The 24,164-nt window shown below is 40.9% G+C and overlaps 1 protein-coding gene across 2 annotated transcripts; it reads right to left on the reverse strand.

Moving 5' to 3' along the window:
* Positions 1-872: 872 nt before the first annotated feature.
* TRIM38 (tripartite motif containing 38) lies at positions 873-23,518 on the reverse strand. Of its 2 annotated transcripts, XM_036887692.2 has the most exons (8): positions 23,409-23,518; positions 23,246-23,281; positions 21,348-21,905; positions 18,632-18,727; positions 16,147-16,377; positions 14,749-14,771; positions 14,544-14,656; positions 873-1,817 (listed from the first exon to the last, which is right to left on the reverse strand). In XM_036887692.2, exons 3-8 carry the CDS (start codon positions 21,756-21,758, stop codon positions 1,294-1,296), a joined length of 1,398 nt encoding a protein of 465 aa, XP_036743587.2. In that variant the 5' UTR covers positions 21,759-21,905; positions 23,246-23,281; positions 23,409-23,518; the 3' UTR covers positions 873-1,293. The 2 variants fall into 2 exon arrangements, with proteins under 2 accessions (XP_036743587.2, XP_036743663.2); XM_036887768.2 differs by lacking the exon at positions 23,246-23,281 and having other exon boundaries at positions 23,409-23,517.
* Positions 23,519-24,164: the final 646 nt, after the last annotated feature.

Below are 24,164 nucleotides of genomic sequence, written 5' to 3' on the forward strand. Positions count from 1 at the left end.
GGACACCTTTACAAATATATGTACTTCTTCTGGGTAAATAGGAGGAAGACAGAGGGCTTTTCTCATACCTGTTTTGTCTCAGTTGCTTTCAACTCAAAATAATTCTTACACCAAAGTGGTAGTTTTGGGGGTGGAATATTCTGTTATCCTTCACTTTCTAGCTAAACCCAGCCTCTATCAGTGTGACTAGGAGAACTTCTCATGCTGGGGATTGTGGGTGATGGTCTGACCTCTTCTATCTTCCTCTGGGTGGAGATGGAGGACCAGCTATGCCTCTGACATACAAAAATAACTCTTTTGCTTCATTTCCCCTATTCCTAGAAAGATGAGGACCACGATATCAACAATATCAACAAACACCAATTTTTATATAAACTATAAATTATTACAACATTTAGCAAGGTCATGACATTTTTTGGTCATTATTAATGTTCTTTGTGTCTTGGCTGACTTCACCACAGTCTTGCCCTTAGCCAGTTCAGGTATAATAATTTAGGTCTGACATGGAGTGTACTTTTCAAAACCCATGTATAGTTAAGGCCTACCTGAGCATACCTGAATCATCATAAAAACTGCCAACAATTATGCCAGCAAAAACTATTTGCTGAGATTTTTAAATATTTCAAGATAGCAGGCTCTAGCACAGTCTGGAAATTATAAACTTATTTTCCAGTACTGGGACCCCCATGAAAATTACCTTTTATTTCTAATCTCTTTCCCATTTGAAACATCTCACTGTAAGCCAATTTTAACTCTTCTCTCACACTTCACTTGCTTATTGCCCAGGCAGGGTCAGTGGATCTGGTAGCTTTTTGCACCTACTGCATCTTAAAGGGCTATGGCTCTGATTATTAATCAACATGTCAGTGGTTAACAGAGTCACTGCTATTTTGATTTTCCTGCTCTTTTCTTCAGTTGGCAGAGGCGGCTGCAGCTTTCCCTCCAACCCCACCCGAGTTTGAAAGGCATCAAACAAATTGAAGAACTTAGACCTTCTGATCTCTGGGTCACCTTATTGGTCACCCAGGGGATTTTGCAAATGTGGACTCATTAAAGAGGAATGGAGAGCATGATCATTGCTATTATCTTGCTTCCCCCAGCTCAGGCTGACCATATGTGGAATTTTTAGAGTTATTATATGCACCAATTCAATGCAGGTTCATTAAGGACCCATCAAAAAACCAGCACTGTTCTAGGAAATAGCAGTGAAGAAAACAGACCACATTTCTGACCTCACAGGATTTACATTATATTTTCTATGCTATTTAAGCCAAGGAGACTTTGCTTCTTTCCTTACTCATCTGGAGAAGGCAGGAACAAAGGAGAATATTGATAAACCTGGAAATAGGGCCGGAGAGTATCAGGGAAGGAGGCCTTCGGGAATGTGAAGATGTGGGAGCCAGTAGTCATGTTATAAAAGGATACAAATCCTACGTCAAAATCCAGAAAAACCCCCACAACCATGGGATGCTCCCTCAGTTGAAGGGATGTTAGAGGAGAGGTAAGTGCCACATAGCCTTTCTTTTTGCACAGTCTGATGGCCCAGAATCCAGACTGAGGCTTCTGTTTCATGCCTATGCCCCTTGGCACATTTTCCAAACAGACTCCTAAATCCCACCCAGTTCCTTCTCCCACATCCACTTCAAAGTAATGTCTTCCTGAAGTGAAGCCTTCACAGCCCAAGATACAAGGTAAGGCACTAAATCTCCTAGAAGAAGCATCAAGATTCTCCTGGGGGTATCCACGAGTGACTTGTCTCCGATCCTCGGACAGAAGCAGTTCGTGATGAGCTGTATCTGGATCCAGAGTCACACTGACTGGGGGTAAAAAAAAAGACATTTTTTGTTGCTGAGAGTACAGTTTATTTTAAATAAAGCCAGCCTGTGTTCAAATCCAAGTGTTGTTTCTTACTAGCTGTGTGAACTCAGCCAAGTCATTCTCAGAGCCTCAGTTTTGTTAATGATAAAGGAGAAATCATATATGTCACAAGGAATGGTGGGGAGGATTGAGCTCACGTATGCTTGGTGCTTGGTAAAATTCCTAGAATATGGCAAGTGCCCTTTAAATGATAGTAGTAATAACAACAATAATAATAATAATAATATCATCATCATCATCCTCTTAGTCACTCAGAGAAGCCAAGGACCAGAATTAACCAGAGTTGACATGGTTACTATCCTCTCCAAAGCCAATGAGAAGCACTAGAGGACACCGTAGGGTAAAAAGAAGCATAGTTTGAAGTATTTAGTACCCCAAGTCTCTTCCAGCTGGCTATGAGTTGGAGAGTCTGCATTTCTGTGCTTCTGTTCATACTCTCCTGTACTTCTAGCTCCCTCCATCTGCCACTGAGGCTTAGGGAGATGATGGCTTCCCACTTATTCCTAGCCCTGGGTGCTTCACTGTTGCTTGCTGACTACCCTCACAAATAAAAAAACTCTAGAGACCAGGAGATCTCTGAAATAAAAGGACTTATTGAGCCATTACAGATGCTAGCCAGAAAATGGACTGAGTCCTAAGACAGGAAGATTCTGCTTCACCTGCAGCCAGGCTAGTTAACAGAAACAACTTGTCCACCAGACTCAAGAAACAGGGGACATTTCTAAGGGGCCTCAAGGAAAGAACATTCTTTAAATTTACATTAGCTACAGATAAGGAAGGCAGGCTAATGCAAACCGGGAAAGTCCTGGGATAGGTTGTAGTCCACAGGCTCGTGGATTGGTTGTTGATGATGGTCAGATACTGTTCATGGGTATCTAGATGATTGTTGAAATGACTTCATCCAAGAACATGGAGTTTCTGGTTAATTATACCCCTTGGCTATTGACTGATGACTTTCCCTTGTCTCTTTCCCTCATTCTCTGGCCCTTATGTCACTTAATTTAGGACAATTCAGAATTTTTCCTTATCATTTCCTCCTTTTCATCAAAATATTTCTCAGAAATCATCACTGATGAATGTCTGTTGTGAATTTAAGTATGTTTAAAATGGACCTTTTATGTTCAGGGTGTTGTTCCACATTGCTAGGAAGGCTCATTCCTAGGAAGTCATGTCCCACAGAGGAGAAGATTTATAAAGAATGAGATAAGAAATCCCAGGCCAATTATGGGCAACCAGAGGGTGAGGAAAAGAGAGAGAGAGAGAGAATCATCAGTTACTCTCCTCAGGTAACTTAAAATTTTTCCTTTCAAAGAGTATCTTCTGGAAAGGTATAGGTGGCTAATTCAATCTGTTGAACAAGCATAATGTTGGTTGAGGTTTGGTTCCTAGACTTACATAATTGGGAAGAACAAGTACAAAGTTCAGATAAAATACACCAAGCAAAATTCAAAATAGGGCAACAAATAAATTCTGAAAGATTGCTAATCCATGAACCCCAAATCATTTTAATATCTCCCCCAAATCAGGGTTAGAACACTCAGGGCCCTTATTTTTGTAACAGCAGTAGCTCAATCAAACAAATCAAAAAAATTTTATGATGGTGCTTGGGCTTTAGATTTCTGTAGCCTGATTGCCCAAATTTAGTGTTAAGAAAGGTAACAGGAAAGGAAATAGAAGGAATATAGATTGGGGTGATTTTGAATCCTTCAGGATATACAGGCCTGGTCCGGACTCTTGGGTAGAAGCAGTCAACTTCAGGATGTCAGCAGCTTCTCTTCCTAGTCAGGTGGAGTTTGAGAATGGAAATGGGAGTGATAGGCCATTTAGGTGGGCTACATTTTTAAGGAAGAAACATGGATCCAGGAGAGAATGCCCTAGAGACTGGCTGCACAGGGATTCAGAAGAAGTACTTGGAATAGACCTTTACATTGGGCTTGTAAAGAACTTTTGCAGAGGTGCCTTTTCTAGTCCACAAAATCTCCAGGTTGGATTCTGTGGGGTGGAAAGTCACTCTTCTTGCTATGGTAAAAATAGTGTTTTATTAAAGAGTGATTTTTATTAACAGCTTTAATAAGCTCTTGGCAGTTAAGTAAGGATTCCCCCTTTTATAACTAAAGAGTCTAAGGCCACAGTGGAAAGATGCATAGGTATTTCTGTTACTATTTCAAAAAGGGGAAAGCTAATGTTTTTCAAAAGGAGTGGACCTCAGATTCAAAAGAGCTATAGGTAAGGTTTTTTGACCAAGAAAATTTTAAGACTTCCACAAGTGTGATGGAGTCTTTATAATTCCATTTATTCTTTTTACTAACCCAGAAAGATTGTAGATGGTATGTGCAATGAAAATGTTGTAATATTAGCTAGATGACACATACTTGCTAAACAATTTGTCCAGTAAAATGAGTTCTCCTATCACTGTATAGAGTGGAAGGGGTTTCCAGGTAGGTATAATTTTTTGTATCAGTATTTTAGCCACAGAGGTGACAGTGGCATGGCAAACAGGGAAAACCTCAACACATCCAGAAACATGCATACAGTAACAAGAACATATTGATAACCCACACTAGATGGCAGGTGAATGAAGTCCAGCTGCAGGTGTTCAAAAGGTTCAGAGGAAGAAGGTAAAACAGAATTTGCCAGGGAGACAGGAAGGACCAAGCTGCTGTCTAGGGTTTCCCAAAGCCCTGACTGCCTATTGACTTTACAATCATTGTTAGTGCATCTTAATTTCTCAGACTGAGGAGGAGACTACTATCAATTTGCAAGGATATCAGAATGGCAAATGTCTGGCAGCAAGGGTCTTTTTTTTTTTCTTGTAGAAGCAGAATGGACTGTATCTACAGGCACCACAATTTTTATAGACTGTTACTGTGGCCTTTTCATGAGTCAGCTGGGGCATTTCCCTGGGGATCAGGTTTAGTTCTTTCAGTGGGAAACTCAATTTTGATGACAGCAATTTCAGAAGATAAGAGAATACTTGCAAGTGATAACATCATACCAGGACATATCTAATATCTAGGAATTCCACATGATTTCTAGAACATTTATATACCTATACAAATACAACAAGAAGACTTAGTATTACTTCTTATTCAACAATGCTTCCCATGTAAGTTTAATAAATAAGTCTAATTAGTTTAAGAATTTAGAATTTGATTTGGGGAAGTTTGTCAGAAGTATTAAAAATAGACCCTTTTGGATCTTAGAAGCTAGGAGATTAAAGATGGCAGCCTGATAGGAGAGACAGAGAACTCCTCCCAAAACCACATATAATATGAACATGTAGTTAATACAACTAATCCTAAAAGAGCACCAGGAAAGAAGGCTGCACCAGGCTGCATATACCTGGAGAACAGAGCAGACCTCACGAAACAGGGTAATGTACCAAAGCCTTGATCCAGCGGGACCCAAGCCCTTCTCCCACCCCAGCTCACCAGCAGGAGGAGGAGAAACAGAGTGGGGAGGGGGTGGAAGCCTAGGACTACTGAACTCCCAGCCCTGGAGATCTGCTTTGGGAACACAAACCTACATTGCATGTTGCTATGGAGATTAGTGGGGTTGGAAAGCTAAGACAGATGGAATACTTGGAGAGATGGGGATTCCAGCCATTTGTGGAGGACAGGGATCCACATCTGGCTGCTCCAGGAAAAAGGAAAGGTGGATGGTCTGAGAGGCTTCCTACCAGCAAGAGGGCTGCTGAAGGTGCAGGGATTGCACAGAGCTTGCTGTTTGGGAGAAAGGAGAGGTGAACAAGATTGTCTGGGCTTGCTCTGCCCAGCAGATTGGGAACTTTCAGGAGCTTCATGCTGGCTGGCTACTCAGCTCTGAGGCCCCCACTATGATACTCAGCCTGCTGAGCATAACTCCTGGCCTGCGGGCCCTGGCTCACAAACTGGCAGTCCATGTCCAGCTGTCCAGCCAGCCAGAGGGCAGCTACAAACACAAAGCACAGAGTCTTACACCTGTGTGCTCCACCCACTGGTTCTGACAGTGGAGACAGGCATAGCAGCCAGGAAGCAGGAAACAGCTCTTTCCTCCCCAGGCACCAGCGCTGCTCCCCTGTGATGCCCAACATCACTCCAGGGGCTGGGCAGCTCCAGAGACTAGAGCTTCTGGGCACTATAGGGTGCCATATTTAAATATGAACTGTCAAAAAAACCTGGTTCAACCCAAAATCTCACAAACAGAAGAAAAAGACCTAGTCTTCCTCAAAGAGAGTTCAAAACAAAAATCATAAACATGCTCATGGAGGTACAGAAAAATATTCAAGAACTCAGGGACAAATTTAGGACAGAGACTCAATCATTAAGAAATTCCATATCTGAAATGAAACATACAATGGAGAGATTTAAAAGCAGATTAGATGTAGTAGAGGAGACAGTAAATGGAATAGAAATTAGAAAAGAGGAATACAAAGAAGCTAAGGCACACAGAGAAAAAAGGATCTCTGGAAATGAAAGAATATTGAGAGAATTGTGTGACCAATCCAAATGGAATAATATTTGCATTATAAGTTAACAGAAGAAGAAGAGAGAGAAAAAGGGATAGAAAGTGTCTTTGAGGAGGTGATTGCTGAAAATTTCCCCAGTCTGGGGAAGGGGATAGTCTCTCAGGCCATGGAGGTGCACAGATCTCCCAACACAAGGAACCCAAGGAAGACAACACCAAGACACATGATAATTAAAATGACAAATATCAAGGATAAGGACAGACTTTTAAAAGGAGCTAGAGAGAGAAAAAAATTCACATACAAAGAAAAACCCATCAGGCTATCATCAGAATTCTCAACAGAAACCTTACAGGCCAGAAAGGACTGGCATGATAAATTTAATGCAATGAAACAGAAGGGCCTCAAACCAAGAGTACTCTACCCAGCAAGGTTATCATTTAAATTTGAAGGAGGGATTAAACAATTTTCACATAAGCAAAGCTAAGAGGATTTACCTCCCACAATAAGCAAAAGCTGAGAGAATTTACTTCCCACAAACCACCTCTACAGTGTATTTTGGAGGGACTGCTATAGATGGAAGTGTTCCTAAGGCTAAATAGCTGTCACCAGATGTAATAAACCCTCAGTAAAGAAAGTAGAACAGTTAGTTACTAAGAAAATGCAAAATAAAATCAACTACCCCAAAGTCAGTCAAGGGATAGACAGAGTACAGATTATGATACCTAATATATAAAGAATGGAGGAGGATGAAAAAAGAGGAGAAAAAAAGATCTTTAGATTGTATTTGTAATAGCATACTAAGTGAGTTAAGTTAAACCCTTAGATAGTAAGGAAGTTAACCTTGAACCTTTGGTAATCATGAATCTAAAGCCTGCAATGGCAATAAGTACATACTTATCCATACTCACCCTAAATGTAAATGGTCTGAATGCACCAATCAAAAGACATAGAGTTGCTGAATGGATAAAAAAACAAGACCCACCTATATGCTCCCTACAAGAGACTCATTTTAAACCCAAAGACATACACAGACTAAAACTGAAGGGATGGGAAAAGATATCTCATGCAACTAATAGGGAGAAAAAAGCAGGAGTTGCAGTACTTGTATCAGACAAAATAGACAAAGAAGGACATTACATAATGATAAAGGGGTCAATCCAACAAGAATATATGACTATTATAAATACCTATGCACCCAACACAGGAGCACCTACATATGTGAAACAAATACTAACATAATTATAGAGGGGAATAGAATGCAATGCATTCATTTTAGGAGACTTCACCAGACCACTCACTCCAAAGAACAGATCAACCAGACAGAAAATAAGTAAGGACACAGGCACTGAACAACACATTAGAACAGATGGACCTAACAGACATCTACAGAACTCTACACCCAAAAGCAGCAGAATACACATTCTTCTCAAGTGCACATGGAACATTTTCAAGAATAGATAATAAACTAGGCCACAAAAAGAGCCTTGGTAAATTTTAAAAGATTGAAATTGTACCAGCCAGCTTCTCAGAGCACAAAGGTATGAAACTAGAAATAAATTATGCAAAGAAAATGAAAAATCCCACAAACACAGGGAGGCTTAACAACATGGTCCTAAATAACCAATGGATCAATGACCAAATAAAAACAGAGATCAAGCAATATATGGAGACAAATGACAACAATAATTCAACACCACAAAATCTGTGGGACACAGTGAAGTCTGTGCTAAGAGGGAAGTATATTGCAATACAGGCCTACCTCAGGAAAGAAGAACAACCCCATAAGAACAATCTAAACTCACAATTAGTGAAACTAGAAAAAGAACAAATGAGGTCCAAAGTCAATAGAAGGAGGGACATAATAAAGATTAGAGCAGAAATAAATAAAATTGAGAAGAATAAAACAATAGAAAGAATCAATGAAAGCAAGAGCTGGTTGTTCAAGAAAATAAACAAAATAGACAAACCCCTAGCCAGACTTATCAAGAAAAAAAGAGAGTGTACACACATAAACAGAATCAGAAATCAGAAAGGAAAAAATCACTATGGACACTACAGAAATACAAACAATTATGAGAGAATACTATGAAAAATTATATGGTAACAAACTGGATAACCTAGAGGAAATGGACAACTTTCTAGAAAAATACAACCTTCCAAAGCTGACCAAGGAAAAAACAGAAAATCTGAACCAATTACCAGCAAAGAAATTGAATTGGTAATCAAAAAACTACCTAAGAACAAAACTCCTGGACCAGTTGGTTTTACTGCTCAATTTTATCAAACATTTAGTGAAGACCTAATACGCACCCTCCTTAAAGTTTTCCAAAAAGTAGAAGAGGGGGGAATACTCCCAAACTCATTCTATGAGGCTAGCATCATTCTAATTCTAAAACCAGGCAGACACCAAAAAAAAAAAAATTAACAGACAATTATCCCTGATGAACATAGATACAAAAATACTCAAAATATTAGCAAACCGAATTCAAAAATACATCAAGAGGATCATAGGCCATGACCAAGTAGGATTTATTCCACGGATGCAAGGATGGTATAACATTTGAAAATCCATCAACACCATCCACCACATCAACAAAAAGAAGGACCAAAACCATCTGATCATCTCCGTAGATGCAGAAAAAGCATTTGCAAAATTCAACATACATTTATAATAAAATCTCTCAACAAAATGGGAATAGAGGGCAAGTATCTCAACATAATAAAGGCCATATATGACAAACCCACAGTCAACATCATACTTAACAGTGAGAAGCTGAAAGCTTTTTCCCCATCTTCATATCCAATTTGATACCAAGATGGGGAACAAGACAAGGATACCCACTCTCCCCAGTTTTATTCAACATAGTTTTGGAGGTTCTAGCCACAGCAGGTAGACAACACAAAGAAATAAAAGGCATCCAGAACGGCAAGGAAGAAGTTAATCTGTCCCTGTTTGCAGATGACATGATATTGTACATAAAAACCCTAAAGAATCCATTCCAAAACTATTAGATCTAATATCTGAACTCAGCAAAGTTGCAGGATATAAATTTAATACACAGAAATCTGTTGCATTCCTATACACTAACAATGAACTAGCAGAAGGAGAAATCAGGAATACAGTTCCATTCACAATTGCATCAGAAAGAATTAAATACCTAAGAATTAACCTTACCAAGGAAATGAAAGACCTATGCTCTCAAAACTACAAGATACTCATGAGAGAAATTAAAGAAGATACCAGTAAATGGAAACACATCCCATGCTCATGGATAGGAAGAATTAATATTGTTAAAATGGTTATCCTGCCTAGAGCAATCTATAGATTCAATGCAATCCCTATGAAAATACCAATTGTATTCTTCCACGAACTAGAGCAAATAGTTCTGAAATTCATATGGAACCACAAAAGACCCTGTATAGCGATAGCAATCCTCAGAAGGAAGAATAAGGCTGGGGGAATTATGCTCCCCAACTTCAAGCTCTACTACAATGCCACAGTAATCAAAACAATTTGGTACTACCACAAGAACAGAACAATAGGCCAATGTAACAGACTAGAGAGCCCAGATATAAACCCAAGCATATATGGCCAATTAATATCTGATAAAGGAGTCATGGATATACAATGGGGAAATGACAGCCTCTTCAACAACTGGTGTTAGCAAAACTGGACAGCTACATGCAAGAGAATGAAACTGGATTATTGTTTAACCCCATACACAAAAGTCAACTCAAAATGGATCAAAGACCTGAAGTCATGAAACCATAAAACTCTTAGGAGTAAACATAGGCGAAAATCTCTTGAATATATACATGAGCAACTTTTTCCTGAATGTATCTCCTTGGGCAAGGGAAACAAAAGCAAAAATGAAATGAACAAATGGAACTACATCAAGCTAAAAATCTTCTGTACAGCAAAGGACACCATAAGCAGAACAAAAAGGCATCCTACAATATGGGAGAATATATTTGTAAATGACATATCTGACAAGGGGTTAACATCTAAAATATATAAATAACTCACATGCCTCAACATCCAAAAAGCAAATAACCCTATTAAAAAATGGCTGGATGATATGAACAGACACTTCTCCAAATAAGAAATTCAGATGGCCAACAGACACATGAAAAGATGCTCCACATCTCTAATTATCAGGGAAATGCAAATTAAAACCACAATGAGATATCACCTCACACCAGTTAGGATGGCCAACATCCAAAAGACTAGGAACAACAAATGCTTGTGAGGATGTAGAGAAAGGGGAACCCTCCTACACTGCTGGTGGAAATGTAAACTAGTTCAACCATTGTGGAAAGCAACATGGAGTTTCCTCAGAAAACTAAAAATAGAAATACCATTGATCCAGGAATTCCACTCCTAGGAATTTACCCAAAGAATACAACTTCCCAGGTTCAAAAGGACATATGCACCCCTATGTTTATAGCAGCACTATTTACAATAGCCAAGATATGGAAGCAACCCAAGTGTCCACCAGTAGATGAATGGATAAAGAAGAGGTGGTACATATACACAATGGAATACTATTCAGCCATAAGAAGAGAACAAATATTACCATTTGCAACAACATAGATGGAGCTGGAGGGTATTACGCTCAGTGAAATAAGCCAGGCAGAGAAAGACAAATACCAAATGATTTCCCTCATTTGTGGAGTATAACAATGAAGCAAAACTGAAGGAACAAAATAGCAGCAAACTCACAGACTCCAAGAAGGGACTAGTGGTTACCAAAGGGGAGGGGTGGGGGAGGGTAGGTGGAGAGGAAGAGAGAAGGGGATTGTGGGGTATCATGATTGGTGCACATGGTGTTTGTGAGGTCATGGGGAAGACAGTGTAGCTCAGAGAAGACAAATAGGGACTCTGTGGCATCTTACTACACTGATGGGCAGTGACTGCAATGGGGTATGGGGGGACTCAATAATAAGGGTGAATGTAATAACCACATTGTTTTTCTTGTGAAACCTTCATGAGAGTGTATATCAATGATACCTTAATTAAAAAAAAGAAAAAATAGACCATTTGGATTGCTTTTTTTAACACTTGGCTGAATAGGATCACTGTGAAACAATACTTAGTTACCTATTTAACCAGTGACAATTAAGACTTCACAGGCAAATATAGAAGGTTACATAGTTGTTAGGAAAACCTAGCTCTTTTAATGTTAAAAAGTCTCAGTTTTCTTAAGAAATCAAAGAACTAATGATAAAGATACTGTGAAACACAGGAAATTATTTTGATAAAACATAGGATTTTGTTTTTTAGGCAATTATTTTAAGGGCAAAAAAAACCCCTTTACAATTTCTTATTATCATAAGCAGACCAAAAGTCCAAGAAAACTTGGTCTTTTTAACAAAGAGAAAAGCAAATTTTAATTTTGCACCAGGTTATTTTGGTATTGAAATCAATTTTAAATAAATTCATTTTAATCTTAGCCAGCTCAATCAGACATTAAAATTCCTTTCCCAAGATTCCTTTTCCTAGACCTTCTACAACTTTTTTTTTTTTTTTTACATTCAGATTTTGTCCTGCATTGTTCCTCTTTAGATAACCAACCTCTCAGTGTTAGGACAAAATTACTTTCTTTTTTTTTTAACAACAACGACAAAAAAATTCATTTCCATTACTCATTCCTTCTTTTACCAAAGCATACATCTAACTTCTTGCATTCTGTGATGTTTCCCTTATTGTTTCTAGTGGCTTTAATCACACTTATTAGAATCCTTAGCTTCTAGAGACCTTAATTTCTGGTGAAAGCTAAGCAGCAAGAAATTATGAATTGTTTATTATCCCACCATTCTTTAGATTGGCAAATATATTAATGCATTCATAATTCCTAAAACATGTATTTCTTCACAGTACAATTTTTCAATAAAGCTCAAACAAATTTACCAACTGACCCAGAATATATCATTAGTTTCTCTATAGTAAGGAGATAAATGTAGATAAGCTTAAACTTGTTTAGCAATTAAGGTTTCAGAATTTCATCTTACTGGAAATGATCTGGATATTCAATGAATTCCCACACCATTTAGTTTAACTTAGCAAGACCTTAAGGTTTCAGGTTACCAAAAAGATTTTGGAAGCTACTTTTAAGTAAAGGTTGTAGCATACCAAGTTTTTGTTGACAATTTTGTAGCAGAGATAACATGAGCTTATACTTAATAAACCTAGGTAGAATAAAAGTGTACTTAATGGTGATAATTCTAAAGACATGTCCATTTTATTAAAGCAACAAACTTAAGCTAGCTTTTATTTACTGAAAATGATCATAGATCACATGAACTTGAGAAACATTTGGGTTGGTATCTATATATTTCTGAGATTTAGAAATGTTTAACTTATCAGCACATGTTTCAAACCAGTTAAACAGAGCTCTTCAAAATTAATTATAGCAATACCATCCAGAGGTAGAAAAATATCACACATATATAGACATATTTGATCAGACCCAGACAGAGACATTACAGTTATTGCTACTCATGGAGAAGATACTTAAGATTTGTGTTTGTCCCTGGCATGCACCTTTATGGAAGCTGTAGGCTTGATTTTGAGCTATGGTGCTTCTATAGCTGTTTGTATTTTTAAAGGCCTCTTTTCTTTTTTTCCTGTCTTAGGAGTTGAGGATGATCTAGTTAACAGCTATAGGTGGGCCTTGATCTGCTTCTGATTGTATTTCTGGTTTTGCAAATATTTGTAAATAAGGACCATTGCCCTCAAATATATTGTCAATATATTATTAAGTATTATTATTAATAAAAATGTACACTCCACTAGGAAGATATCACAGCTCTAAACATACATGCACTAATAATATACCTTTAAAATATACAAAGCAAAAATAAGAGAATTGCAAGGATAAATTAACAACTCTACAATTATCATGAGACATTTTAACATTCTCTTCTCCATAACTGATAGACCAGGCAGACAAAATAAAAATTAAGGATATGGAAGATTTGAACAACCCAACAAGCCCAATCTAACAGATATATATAGAGCCCAACAATTAATCAACAGGTTTTCTCAGGTATAGATGGAATATGTACTGCGTCTTTATTGGCCTCTGACCAACAGAATGTGGCAAAAATGATGGGATATGACTCCTATGGTTACATTTCATTATATAGGACTCCATCTTGCCAGCAGATTTGCTCTAAAGAGTCCCTCCTGAGCTCACTTTGAAGATATAATTGGCTTTGTTGGGAAGCCCATGTGCAAGGAGCTAATAGGTAGCGTCTAGAAGGTAAGGACAGCATCCAGCCAACAACCAGCAAAAACCCATGGCCCTATGTTTCATAACCATAAAGAAATGATTCTGCCAACAGCATGAATGAGCCTGGAAAAGGTTCTTCCTCAGTCTAGCCTCCATCTGAAAACACAGCATGGTCAACACCTTAATTGCAGCCTTGTAAGACCCTAAGAAAAGGACCCAACTAAGTTGTACCAAGATTTCTGACTCACCAAACTTATGGGGATATTATGCATGTGTTCTTTAAAGCTGCTAAATTTGTTTACAGCACTGGGTAATTAAGGCAGCCACCAAATCATGTAGGTTAGGTCTAATTTTGCAGCAAACACGTTAAACATACTTCAGTTTTTAGAGCTTTTTGAATTTTGCAATTGTGGATAAGAGATTATGGAAATATAGCAAGCACTGATTAAGGCAGTCAAGGGAGCAGGAAGCTCAGGTTTTAGAACTAGTAAAATTTGGTTATCATTATGGTTTAACATTTACCATCTGTGTTACGGGCCAAGGCCCAAAAAGAAGTTAAACTACAGTCCATAATACTCACCTACTTTTCTTGCATTGCTCTAAGAGTAGACTGAAATATTACCAATAAGCACTATGTCCCAGACACTGTGATAAGAGCTTTACACGTTGACATATTCATTTCCATGGCAACCCAATGAAGTAGAAACTGTACATTCATTTTTTAACCAGGGAAGCTGAGGAGGTTATTTGCTTGGGATGACACAGCTAATAAATGGGAGAGCAGGAATTTGAAGGGTCTGCACAGATTAACCACTAGGCAATGTTCTTGTCTAAGCACTGGAGCATACTAACAAAGGAGAATGACAGCTCCATTGAAAGACTTAAACAACCTCTCTGGCTTGAGCCTGCCCAGGGACAGGTGGTGAACTTGGTTACCACTTGAGGTGCCTTCCATTCGCAGCATTTAGGGATTCTTCACATACCTTGGTAGCTCCTTAACATTTTCTTCACATCAAAATAAAGCTCAGAAACATTGCACACAGTGTGAATCTCCAAAGAGAGGGCCTCTGGTGTTTCCAGTTTTACAGCCCAACTCCTAGAACAAGCAGAGGCCAGATACTTCAGTGATCCATTCATTCAGCTCTATATAGTCATACCCCTTCCCTCCTGCATTCATACAGGACTCACCTGCTCAAAGTGTTTTTCACATCCTGTATAGGAACAAAGACAAAAGGTGAGAGTGGGAACATTAGTTTTTTTATGGGGCTTAGCACGTGGTCTATTCTTTATAAACACTTCCTCCAAAGAAATGAAATGAATAGGACCCCATCCGTAGATATCAATGGATACTCAGACAGAATGATTCCCATGCTGGCTTTCCCTGGGATTTTCAGCATTTCAGGAAGTTTATCAATCTCCAAGGCTGTTATCTTCCTTGCTGGGATCTTGGGGAGCTGCAGTATCTGCACTCGAATCAGCTTGTGGGCTGCTTCGGGGATTCGCCAAGAGCTTGTCCATGCTCTCTCTGGCTACACTTGCTTTCAGTGACCTAATGTCCCTCAAAGTGAGCTCATCTTAGAAATCACCAAGGTCCTTAGTGGTGAATCCAAACACCTAGCCCCAGGGAGCCTGGCCACTAAGCTGGTGGCAGCCCATATTGCATGGGGGTGGAGCAGTCATGCTACATTCTCAAACTCACAGTGCAACCTCCATTTCTGATAGAGGGAACCAGAAAAAAACAGCTCCAGGAGCAGTTTATCTTAATGCGCTAGCTCCTTCAGGTGGCTGAAAGGCCTTCTAAGAGCTCTGCAGGGTCCTTACAAGCAAACCAAGGAAAAAGTTATTACTCCTAGCTTCCCCACTATACCCCTGTGGGTAAAATTGTAATATTCCCAGAATATCTTGCCTCGGTTTAGTACATCTGCATATCAATAGGCGTTCAGAGGTGGAAGAAGTATGGCTTTAGTGCATTTGCATCATTCCTCAGGGGTGGAGAGTTCATCCCCATATCAATGGGTAGTTATCTGGGCAAGGGAGGGCTTATCTGTACCTGAGGGGTGAGGGGAAGGTCCTTTTTTGTTTGCTTCTGCCAGAGCAGGAGGGAGAAACAGCCCTGGACTGCAGTTTGTAAGCAATAAACGGATTTTAAACTTAATTTCTCCCTTTGTCTGATTTCAGTTTTTAGAGGTATTTTGCCCCGGGATTTCCTCTCCCTGGACTTACAATCCCCCACCAGTCTTCTGGAGGAGTATTTCAGGAGATAGTTTGACAGCCCAGGTACTGTGCATATGAACAGAGGCAAATAGTAGTGAAAGTTATCCCATGGTTCCATTTGGCCAAGGAACCCACCGTATCTCTGTGGAGCAGGTGTACTTTTCTGATTCACATAAAGGCACCCTATAGACTAGTGGAGAGCACCCTGCACATACTGATGTGTATCTAAAAGAAACAATAGTTTAGACTCCCCACATGAATGTGCCACTTTTGAGTGAGGCAGCTGGCCTTGCCCATCTTCCCACCCTTTCTCACCATTCTCCTCTTAATAGCTCATGAGTGTTTTCCCTTCCTCCTCATGCACAGCCTCACCTGCAGCAATTTCTGAGCTGAGCCCTGACATTTCTCTTCTAATTCCAGGATGTGGCTCTGGATTTCATGGCTCTTCTGTCCCAAAGTGGCCTCATTGTTCCTCAGTCGCATCAGAGTCTGTTCTTTTTCTTCCTCCAGTCTCCATAGATAATACTTCTCCTCTTCATGTAGGAAGTTCTGGATATTCTTAAAGTCAGACTGGATTTTTTGTCTCTGAGTCTCAATCTTCTCCTAGAGGCAAGAAAGTATTCTCAAAAACAAACCAAATGTCCATCAATAAATAGGATGTGGTATATAGATGTAAGGGAGTACCACTCAGCCATAAAAAGGAATGAAACTCTGACAGATGCTACAACATGGATGAATCTTGAAGAAATTATGCTAAGTGACATATACCAAAAACAAAAGGACAAATATTGCATGATTCCACTTACATGAGGTACCTAGAGTAGTCAAATTCATAGAGACAGAAAGCAGCATAGTGGTTACCAGGCTTTGGGAGTGTGGGTAAAATTGTAACATTTCCAGAATACCTTGCCTGGCTTTAGTACATCTGCATATCAATAGGCATTCAGAGGTGGAAAGAAGTATGGCTTTAGTGCATTTGCATCATTCCTCAGGGGTGGAGAGAAGTTCATCTCCATATCAATGGGTAATTACCTGGGCAAGGAAGGTTTATCTGTACCCAAGAGGGGAGGGGAGGGCCGGTTTTGCTTCTGCTGGAGCAGGAAAGAGAGAAGGCCCCGGACTGCAGTTTGTAGGCAATAAACGGATTTTAAACTTTATTTCTCCCTTTGACTGATTTCATTTTTTTAGAGGCACTTTGCCCTAGGATTTCCTTTCCCCAGACTTACAGGGAGGAGAAAGGAATAGGAAATTATTGTTTGATGGGCAAAGAGTTTCAGTATGAGATTATGAAAAAGTTCTGGAGATGAATGGTGGTGATGGCTGCACAAAATTGTGAAAGTATTTAATGCCACTGAACTTCATAGTTAAAACGGTAAATTTTATGTTATGTGTATTGTCACACACACATACCCAAAAGAAAGTTTGCTCAGCTACGATGACATGTTTTTCCCTCAGTCATTTGAGCTGGAAGAAGTGTCCCAGATTCCTTGCTACAGAATCATGCCTGGGAGGCAGGCACTCAGATGTGGGAGAGGTTGTCACAATTCTCTATAGTCACCTGATTGATTTCCTTCTTCTTCAACCAAGAGTCAGGAGAAAGAAGGGGCAGGAGTGCTAGATAATTCAATCATGGAACTAGGGCCAAGGTCAAACATATCAGGTGTACAGATAAAAACAAGTTTTTATTTGGGATGTAAGAAGGTATCTCTCAGTCTGAAGGAATTTCTTGAAGTAAAAGCTTATAATGAACATCACCAGGACTGCTGGACTTTGAGACAACCAGGCCAGTAGGAGAGTCCATGATTCTCAGCAGGAGGTCTGGGTAGAAGGCTTTTGTAACAGTTTACTGAGAAATGTTCACCCCACCAACCCAGGGTCCACTTAATCATCTCTATGTGTAAGTGATAGAAACCAAATGATATTATCTTGTGGAATACAGGTTTCAATTAGGAAGATATATAATTGCAATTTCCATTAGTGTTTTCTCAATTCATGCAGTGTTTCAATGCCTGTGATGCTGTGGTAGAAGGTCACTGGTGTATTTAGTTATAATCAAGATCTCCCTCCATCCAAGATTGCAGAAATGAGGGAAGTAAGAATGTCCCCTGAGAGTTCAAGTTTAATATCTGCATGCAAAGGATCAGGGCAGAGGTTGGAAGAGAACCATGAAAGAGGCAAAATGGCTCACTGGCCCAGGTGATTTGACTGCCAGCTGATGGATTACATAAACGTTTCCATAAATGATGCCTTTCTGATCATGGGGACCCAGTCAGCCATGGAAATCGCCTTAGAGACCCCATAGTCTGCAATTGCAAGTGTTCTTGCAACAGTTATGATCCTCCTTATAAATCAGGTTGATTTCCTTTATCAGCCTCATTAGCTCAAGTAATATGAATATCAACCTGGAGTGATTCTTAGTGCTCACAAAAGTTGTTTTCTGAACTGGCAAGATTGAGAGCCATAACCTGTACTGTGGTAAGTGTGCCAAGGTAACATGGGTAAGCCTTCAAACCAGGAAGGTACTTTGAGGTATTTAAAATTTGAAACACAGTCAAAGAGATGCCTCTAGGTAAACAGGCATACCAAATCTGCCTCTCCTGACTGAGTTATTGGGATTCCTAGCCAATTACTATTGAAAGGTTGAAGGGGGTGGAGATAAATTCTCATAGATGTAGATGATTAGGGGCATAAAAACAAATAATGGTTTCTTCTCTGGGTTTCTTCTATCTGGTCTAAACTATCTTCTATCTGGTCTAAACTAGTGAGACTAAACTATCATTGTGCTTTGCCCAGTCATCCCCTATGCACAAGACCTAGGATGGAAAATAACTTGAGAAAAATAAACTGAAATTCTTACATTCCATTCAGTTATTTGTTGTGTTGTGAATGCCTTCAGATTCACACATTCCTCTTCCAGTTGCCTCAGTTTTGTCACAGCTTTCTGGAGCTTCTCCTGAAGGAAAAAATGCGTGAATAAAGTTTATTCAATTCAACAACTCTTCATCAGGCACTTAAGAGGAATCTCAGGCCACCAGGACTATTAGAATAACCCTGAATATTTATGGAATACCTTCCCTTTGCCAAGAAATACACTGAGGGCTGTGTGTGCAGTAACATATTTGATACCCTTAATAACCCTGAGCAGTTGGTAGGATTTTTAATATAATTTCTGTGCTTGTAGAAACTGAGACTTAGGAAGGAGTTAAATAACTTGCCAAAAGGCACTATAGCTGGTAGGTGATTGAGCTGTGATTCTAACCTAATCTGCCAGTGCCAAGCCTGACTTATACCCACCACAACCATTTTGTTGGGCAAATATTGCACAAAGGAGATTCTTATAAAATCTAATAGGAGATTTTTATAAAATAACTTGCTGAACTACACATAACCAGTGCCAGAGTGCTTGGCACACACACATGAAACTTTGTATATATTATGTGAGTCAGGAAGGAAAGATCAGATGCCAGCTGAAGTTATTAGAAACAGTGAGGACAGAGCTTGGATATCTTTTGAAGAATGGTAACCTGAAACCAATTTAAAATGGTTTAGTATCCATATCAAGCTTTTAAGTTAGTTTTCAAAATAGTTTCTCACACGTTCATGGAAACAAGCATAAGCTGACCCACATGCTAGTTGCGGTCAATATGAAAATAATTGGTTCCTGTTTCCTACAAATCCAGAAAGTATACTCATTAATTCTTGAGTGCTCTCAGGAAAGGGTTCTATGGAACTTCTTAGCAAAAGACTGTTTTGCCCTTGCTAGACAGAGGACCCAGAACCTTAATACAAGACCACCTCTACCTCAAGGCAGGAGAGAACAAGGAGCCCCACAGTGGAGACAAACATTTTTCTCAAATCTAGGCAGGGCAGAGAAGGAATTAGGCAGCAGAACTGTGCCCACTCCTTCATCCCGCCACAGGACAGGGCAGCATCCCTTTAATGCTTTTCAGTGAGAAACTTAGGAGTTCCCTGAAACCTCTCCCTCCACTTCATCCTCTCTGACAATCATTTCCAAATTCTTCAGCAACCCTTCCTGAATCCTGCTTGAAACTGCCCCCTTCTCCTTTGTTATAGGAATAGTCTGAATTTTACTCCTTGATGTTCCTCTTATCAGTGCCAAAATGCTCTTTTCAATGTCAGCCTGAATCTCCACTCTGCAGATGAACTCTCTGCCTCTCCCCTCCCCCTCCCACCCCTTCAAGGTGGCCAGTGCTACTCTGGGCTGGGATTAAGAACCTGAGTTAATAGCCAGGTTCTGGGCTCGGGCCCTTCCTTTCCTATGCCATCACCAGCTTTTCCCTATACACACCCCTGGCCTGGTTACAGCAGGTCAGGGAAACTCCCATGGCTGTGCCTTTGCACATGTGGTCCTCTCTGTCTGGGCCTTGTTTTCTCCATACTCTATATAATGGTTATTTCTGGGGAAGTTCCTCGGGAACCACTCCCCACCCCTTAGTGCACCTCCCCACTGCCCAAATCAGGCAGCTCCAGGCTTTCTTTTTTGTTGGCTTGTCTTCATCTTCCCTACTAGACTGCAGGATATCTAAGACATGATGTGTTTTTGTCCCCTGTGTTTTCAGACTCTGTCACATAGTCTTGCACATTGTGGCTTCTCAAATTACATCCACAGTGTGAAGCCATAAAATGAGCATCACGTGGCATTGGAAAGCAGGGAGAAGTTCATCATAGCAAGAGTGGATGGGGGCGACAGTCCAATTATCCCACTGAAGACTCAGGGCTTGGTGCAGTGAGGATGCATCATAAACTTATTTTCAGAAGAATGGCATTATGAAAACTGTATTTCAGGATGTTTTGCCAGAGAGTTTCAGCCCTGGGCAAGTTTACTCGGGATTCAGTGAGACCGGATAAATGACAATGGATCATTCTTGGGGCGAAAGGATTTACATACAACTTAATTCTTGGGTTGCAGTTTGAGCGCTAGAATCCCACCCGCCTCCGGGGCAGTCTGCATGCAACAAACCAGTCTCTGTCTCCGAGCCTCTCCACTTCCCAACAGCCTCAGAGCGCCCAGCAGAGCACTTTATATAGTCAGTAATATCTAACTACCAACACATGGGCAAGCCTGCGCCTGCAAGCACTGCATGTGCGCAGTGAGCAAATGTATCAGTGTCAGGTGAGGATACTGGCCACAGGAACATCCATTTTCTTTACACAGGACCATTATTTTGGGTTTCAGGCTGTGGGGAAGTTGGGGTTCCTATGGCCAGGATCCTCACTGAACTTAAACCACCTGATGATGTAACTGGCCTATTGCTGGGCTGCTGCTTCCACCTTTAGGCAATAAGCTATCGTTGCGCTATATAGAGAGCTCGGCCCGGTGCTCTGGGTGGAGGCAGAGATGCTAGTGCTCGACCTACTGCCGGAGAACAAGCCGGGTAATAAACCCTTTCACCCCAAGAACGTTTTGCTGTCGATTCCTTTGGTCACACTGAATCCATAGCGAACTTGCCTGGGGCTGAAACCCATTGGCAAGACACAGGTTAAATAATCTCAAGACTCAGGGAGTAGCATGAGACTGGGAACTTGCTAAGGCCTCTGGCCCACACACTCACCTTGTAGCCTTGCCACACGTCTTCGACAAGCACCGTGGTATGCCCTCTGTGCTGCGGTGCCCGCTCACAGCGCCAGCAAATGAGCTGGCCCTCATCTTCACAGAACAGGTGGAGCTGCTCTCCATGCTCCTCACATGACATTTGGTGATCCATATCCTTGATGGCTTCAATGAGACTTCCCAGCTGCTTGTTGGGCCGTAGACTAGCCATCTGAAATGGAGCCCTACACTGGGGACAGAAGAACGTCTCCTGCCACGGTTGATTGTAGCGTAGGTTCTCAAGGTAATTTGTGGTGCACAAGCGACAGTAGCTGTGTCCACAGCTAATGCTCACTGGCTCAGCCATCAGCTGCAGGCAGATAGAGCAAGTGGCTTCCTCTCTCATCTTCTTGGTGACTCTGGCTGAGGCCATGACTTTTCCTGAAAAGCACCAATTTGGGATCTAGAGGCAGAGATGAAGCAACCAGAACTTTTCCCCAGTAATGGAAACACAGGTCACCAGACCTTCTGTCCGATACACTGGCTTCCACTGGCCTCCACAAGTCTTGAAGTCTTTTCTCTAGAGAGAAGAAATAGATTAGAATTTAGAAGATTCATAAAAGAGCCATGTTGTGGAATATGGTAGTAACTATCACGTGTGGCCACTCAAATTTAAATTAATTAAAATTAGCAACATTTGATATGATCTAGGTGATGATTACATAAGTGTATACACATGTCAGAATGTATTGAGTTGCACTCTAAAATTCTGTGGCTTTGATTATATGTACCTCAATAAAAATTAATTAAAATTCAATTGAATTTAAAATTTAGTTTCTTAGGCCCATGGTCACATTTTAATTGCTTAATAGCCACAGGTGGCCAGTGGCTACATAATGGCCCAGATGCAGAACATTCCATCATTGCAGGAAGTTTTCTGGACCAAGTGCAGAGAGAGAGAGAGAAGTGAGGCCTGCTTCCTCACAAGCAGCAAGAGAGCAAACTCACAGGGGAGTGTTTTTCCCCACTCTAATGAAAATCAAGAATAATCAGTACCAGAATTATTTCTTTGAAGCTGGTGGTAATGCTTAGGTAATTGGGTAGTTTATGAAGGATTTTATTGAGACAAATTTGACTCTACTCAAACCCAGCCACAGCTCTCTCTACCCTGACTCCCACCCACAAAGAACAAGACTCCAGGTTAATAAAATCTCAGTGGAGATCCAATCAGGATGATAATGAAAGTAAGTAAGAGAACCAGAAGAACAAGTTTGCCCTTTTGTTGTCCTCCCAGACCTCAGGGAAAGAGAATTGGAAAGAGAGCTGGGAAAAGAAGGATTGGTCCTGGGGAACAGAGCTTCTAGAACTAGAAAGGGGACTATCTCTGCTCCAAACCAGGACTTGTCTCTCAGGGTGATGGGAAGACAGAGAGCCTTCAGAACCCAGGAGTGGGGGAGGTGAGAAGCAGATGAGGAATGCCAGGCCTATGATCCTGGGTACTGGACTCCCAGAGCCTCCCAGGAAGGACCTGACAACCAGAGAGTGTGGAGGAGTCAGCAGGAGTACACCGTGGCAGCGGCTGCAGGGCCCTGGCCCTGGCCCCGCTCTCCCTTCTGGCAGTTTGTTGGGGTGGGGAGCAGAGGCAGGAGGAAGTTTGGAGATTGACCTTATCTTTGAACTGACAGTACCTGAATTAAAAGCAGGATTCAACTAAAGTTACTAGATAAGCTATTTCCCTTTAAATAGCCAGGGCCAGTCTTTTGGCACCATAGATAATTTCTTCTGGAGACTTCCATTCCTTGGCAAGTTATTTCCCCAAGGGATACAATAAACTCCTCTCTTCCAGGGGTGCTGTGCTCCTGGGAGAAGGATCTCCCCTCCTCCGAGGCACAAGAGTGCCTGTTCTGGGCCTTCACTCACCTCACATCCTGTATCTTCTGAGCTATGGCATGGAGTCTGGTGAAAAAGAAAGCAGACAGGGAGTGAGAACTATAAAGCAAAGTTCTGACCATTCCCAGAATTTGAGTGTCTCTGTTATCAAGAAACATACCTGCTTCCCACTACCTCCCCAAACCACACTCACATATATCACAACCCTCCACCGAGAAAACCTGGACGGACTGTTGCTTCTACCTTCACCACACAGCTGACAGTCACAGATCTGCTGCTAGTCCCCTCCCATATGCCACTTCCTGAGTCCAGAGCAAGGAAGTTAACTCTGAACAGTCTAAACTCAGAAGTGAAACTACAGTGGGAGGCAGGCCCTGTAAGTCTTGGGGAGGAGATAGGTGAAATTGCCCTTATCTTTTGTGCTCAGCTTGTCCTAAAATGGAGGGGAGATGGTAAGAAAAATACCCTTCTTTTAAAGCAATGAAAAGAAGGGACACATTATCAACCCAATAAACTATTTTGTGACCTCAGCACAGAGTATCTAAAATCAGGAAGGCTGAAAAGGGTCAGTTCACAGAGTCTGACTTGAGATTGTTCCACTTTTGCCTCTGTGGATAAAATGAGAGTTCCTGTGGCCAGGATTCTCACCTGGCCCTGGTTGACTAGCTCACTGCATGCCTGTGGACAATACATGGCTGTTGACTCTATATAAAGAGCTCTGCCCAGTGCTCTGGGCATGACACGGTGGCAGGGCTGCAAGGCTGCAGGAGAGCAGAACAGAGGCTGGAGTGGTGGCAGCGCCAAGGACAGAGGCCCAGAGGATGGCTGTGCAGAATGGCTGTGCAGGCAGAGAGGCCCAGAGGCAGAGACCAGCTTCCTGCATGCAGACTAGCTCTGAGTGAATTGGATTCTAGTGACTGACCTGCCACCTGGAAATAAAGTTGGGTAT

This window comes from Manis pentadactyla, chromosome 16 (assembly GCF_030020395.1).
Source record: "Manis pentadactyla isolate mManPen7 chromosome 16, mManPen7.hap1, whole genome shotgun sequence".
NCBI lineage: Eukaryota > Metazoa > Chordata > Mammalia > Pholidota > Manidae > Manis > Manis pentadactyla.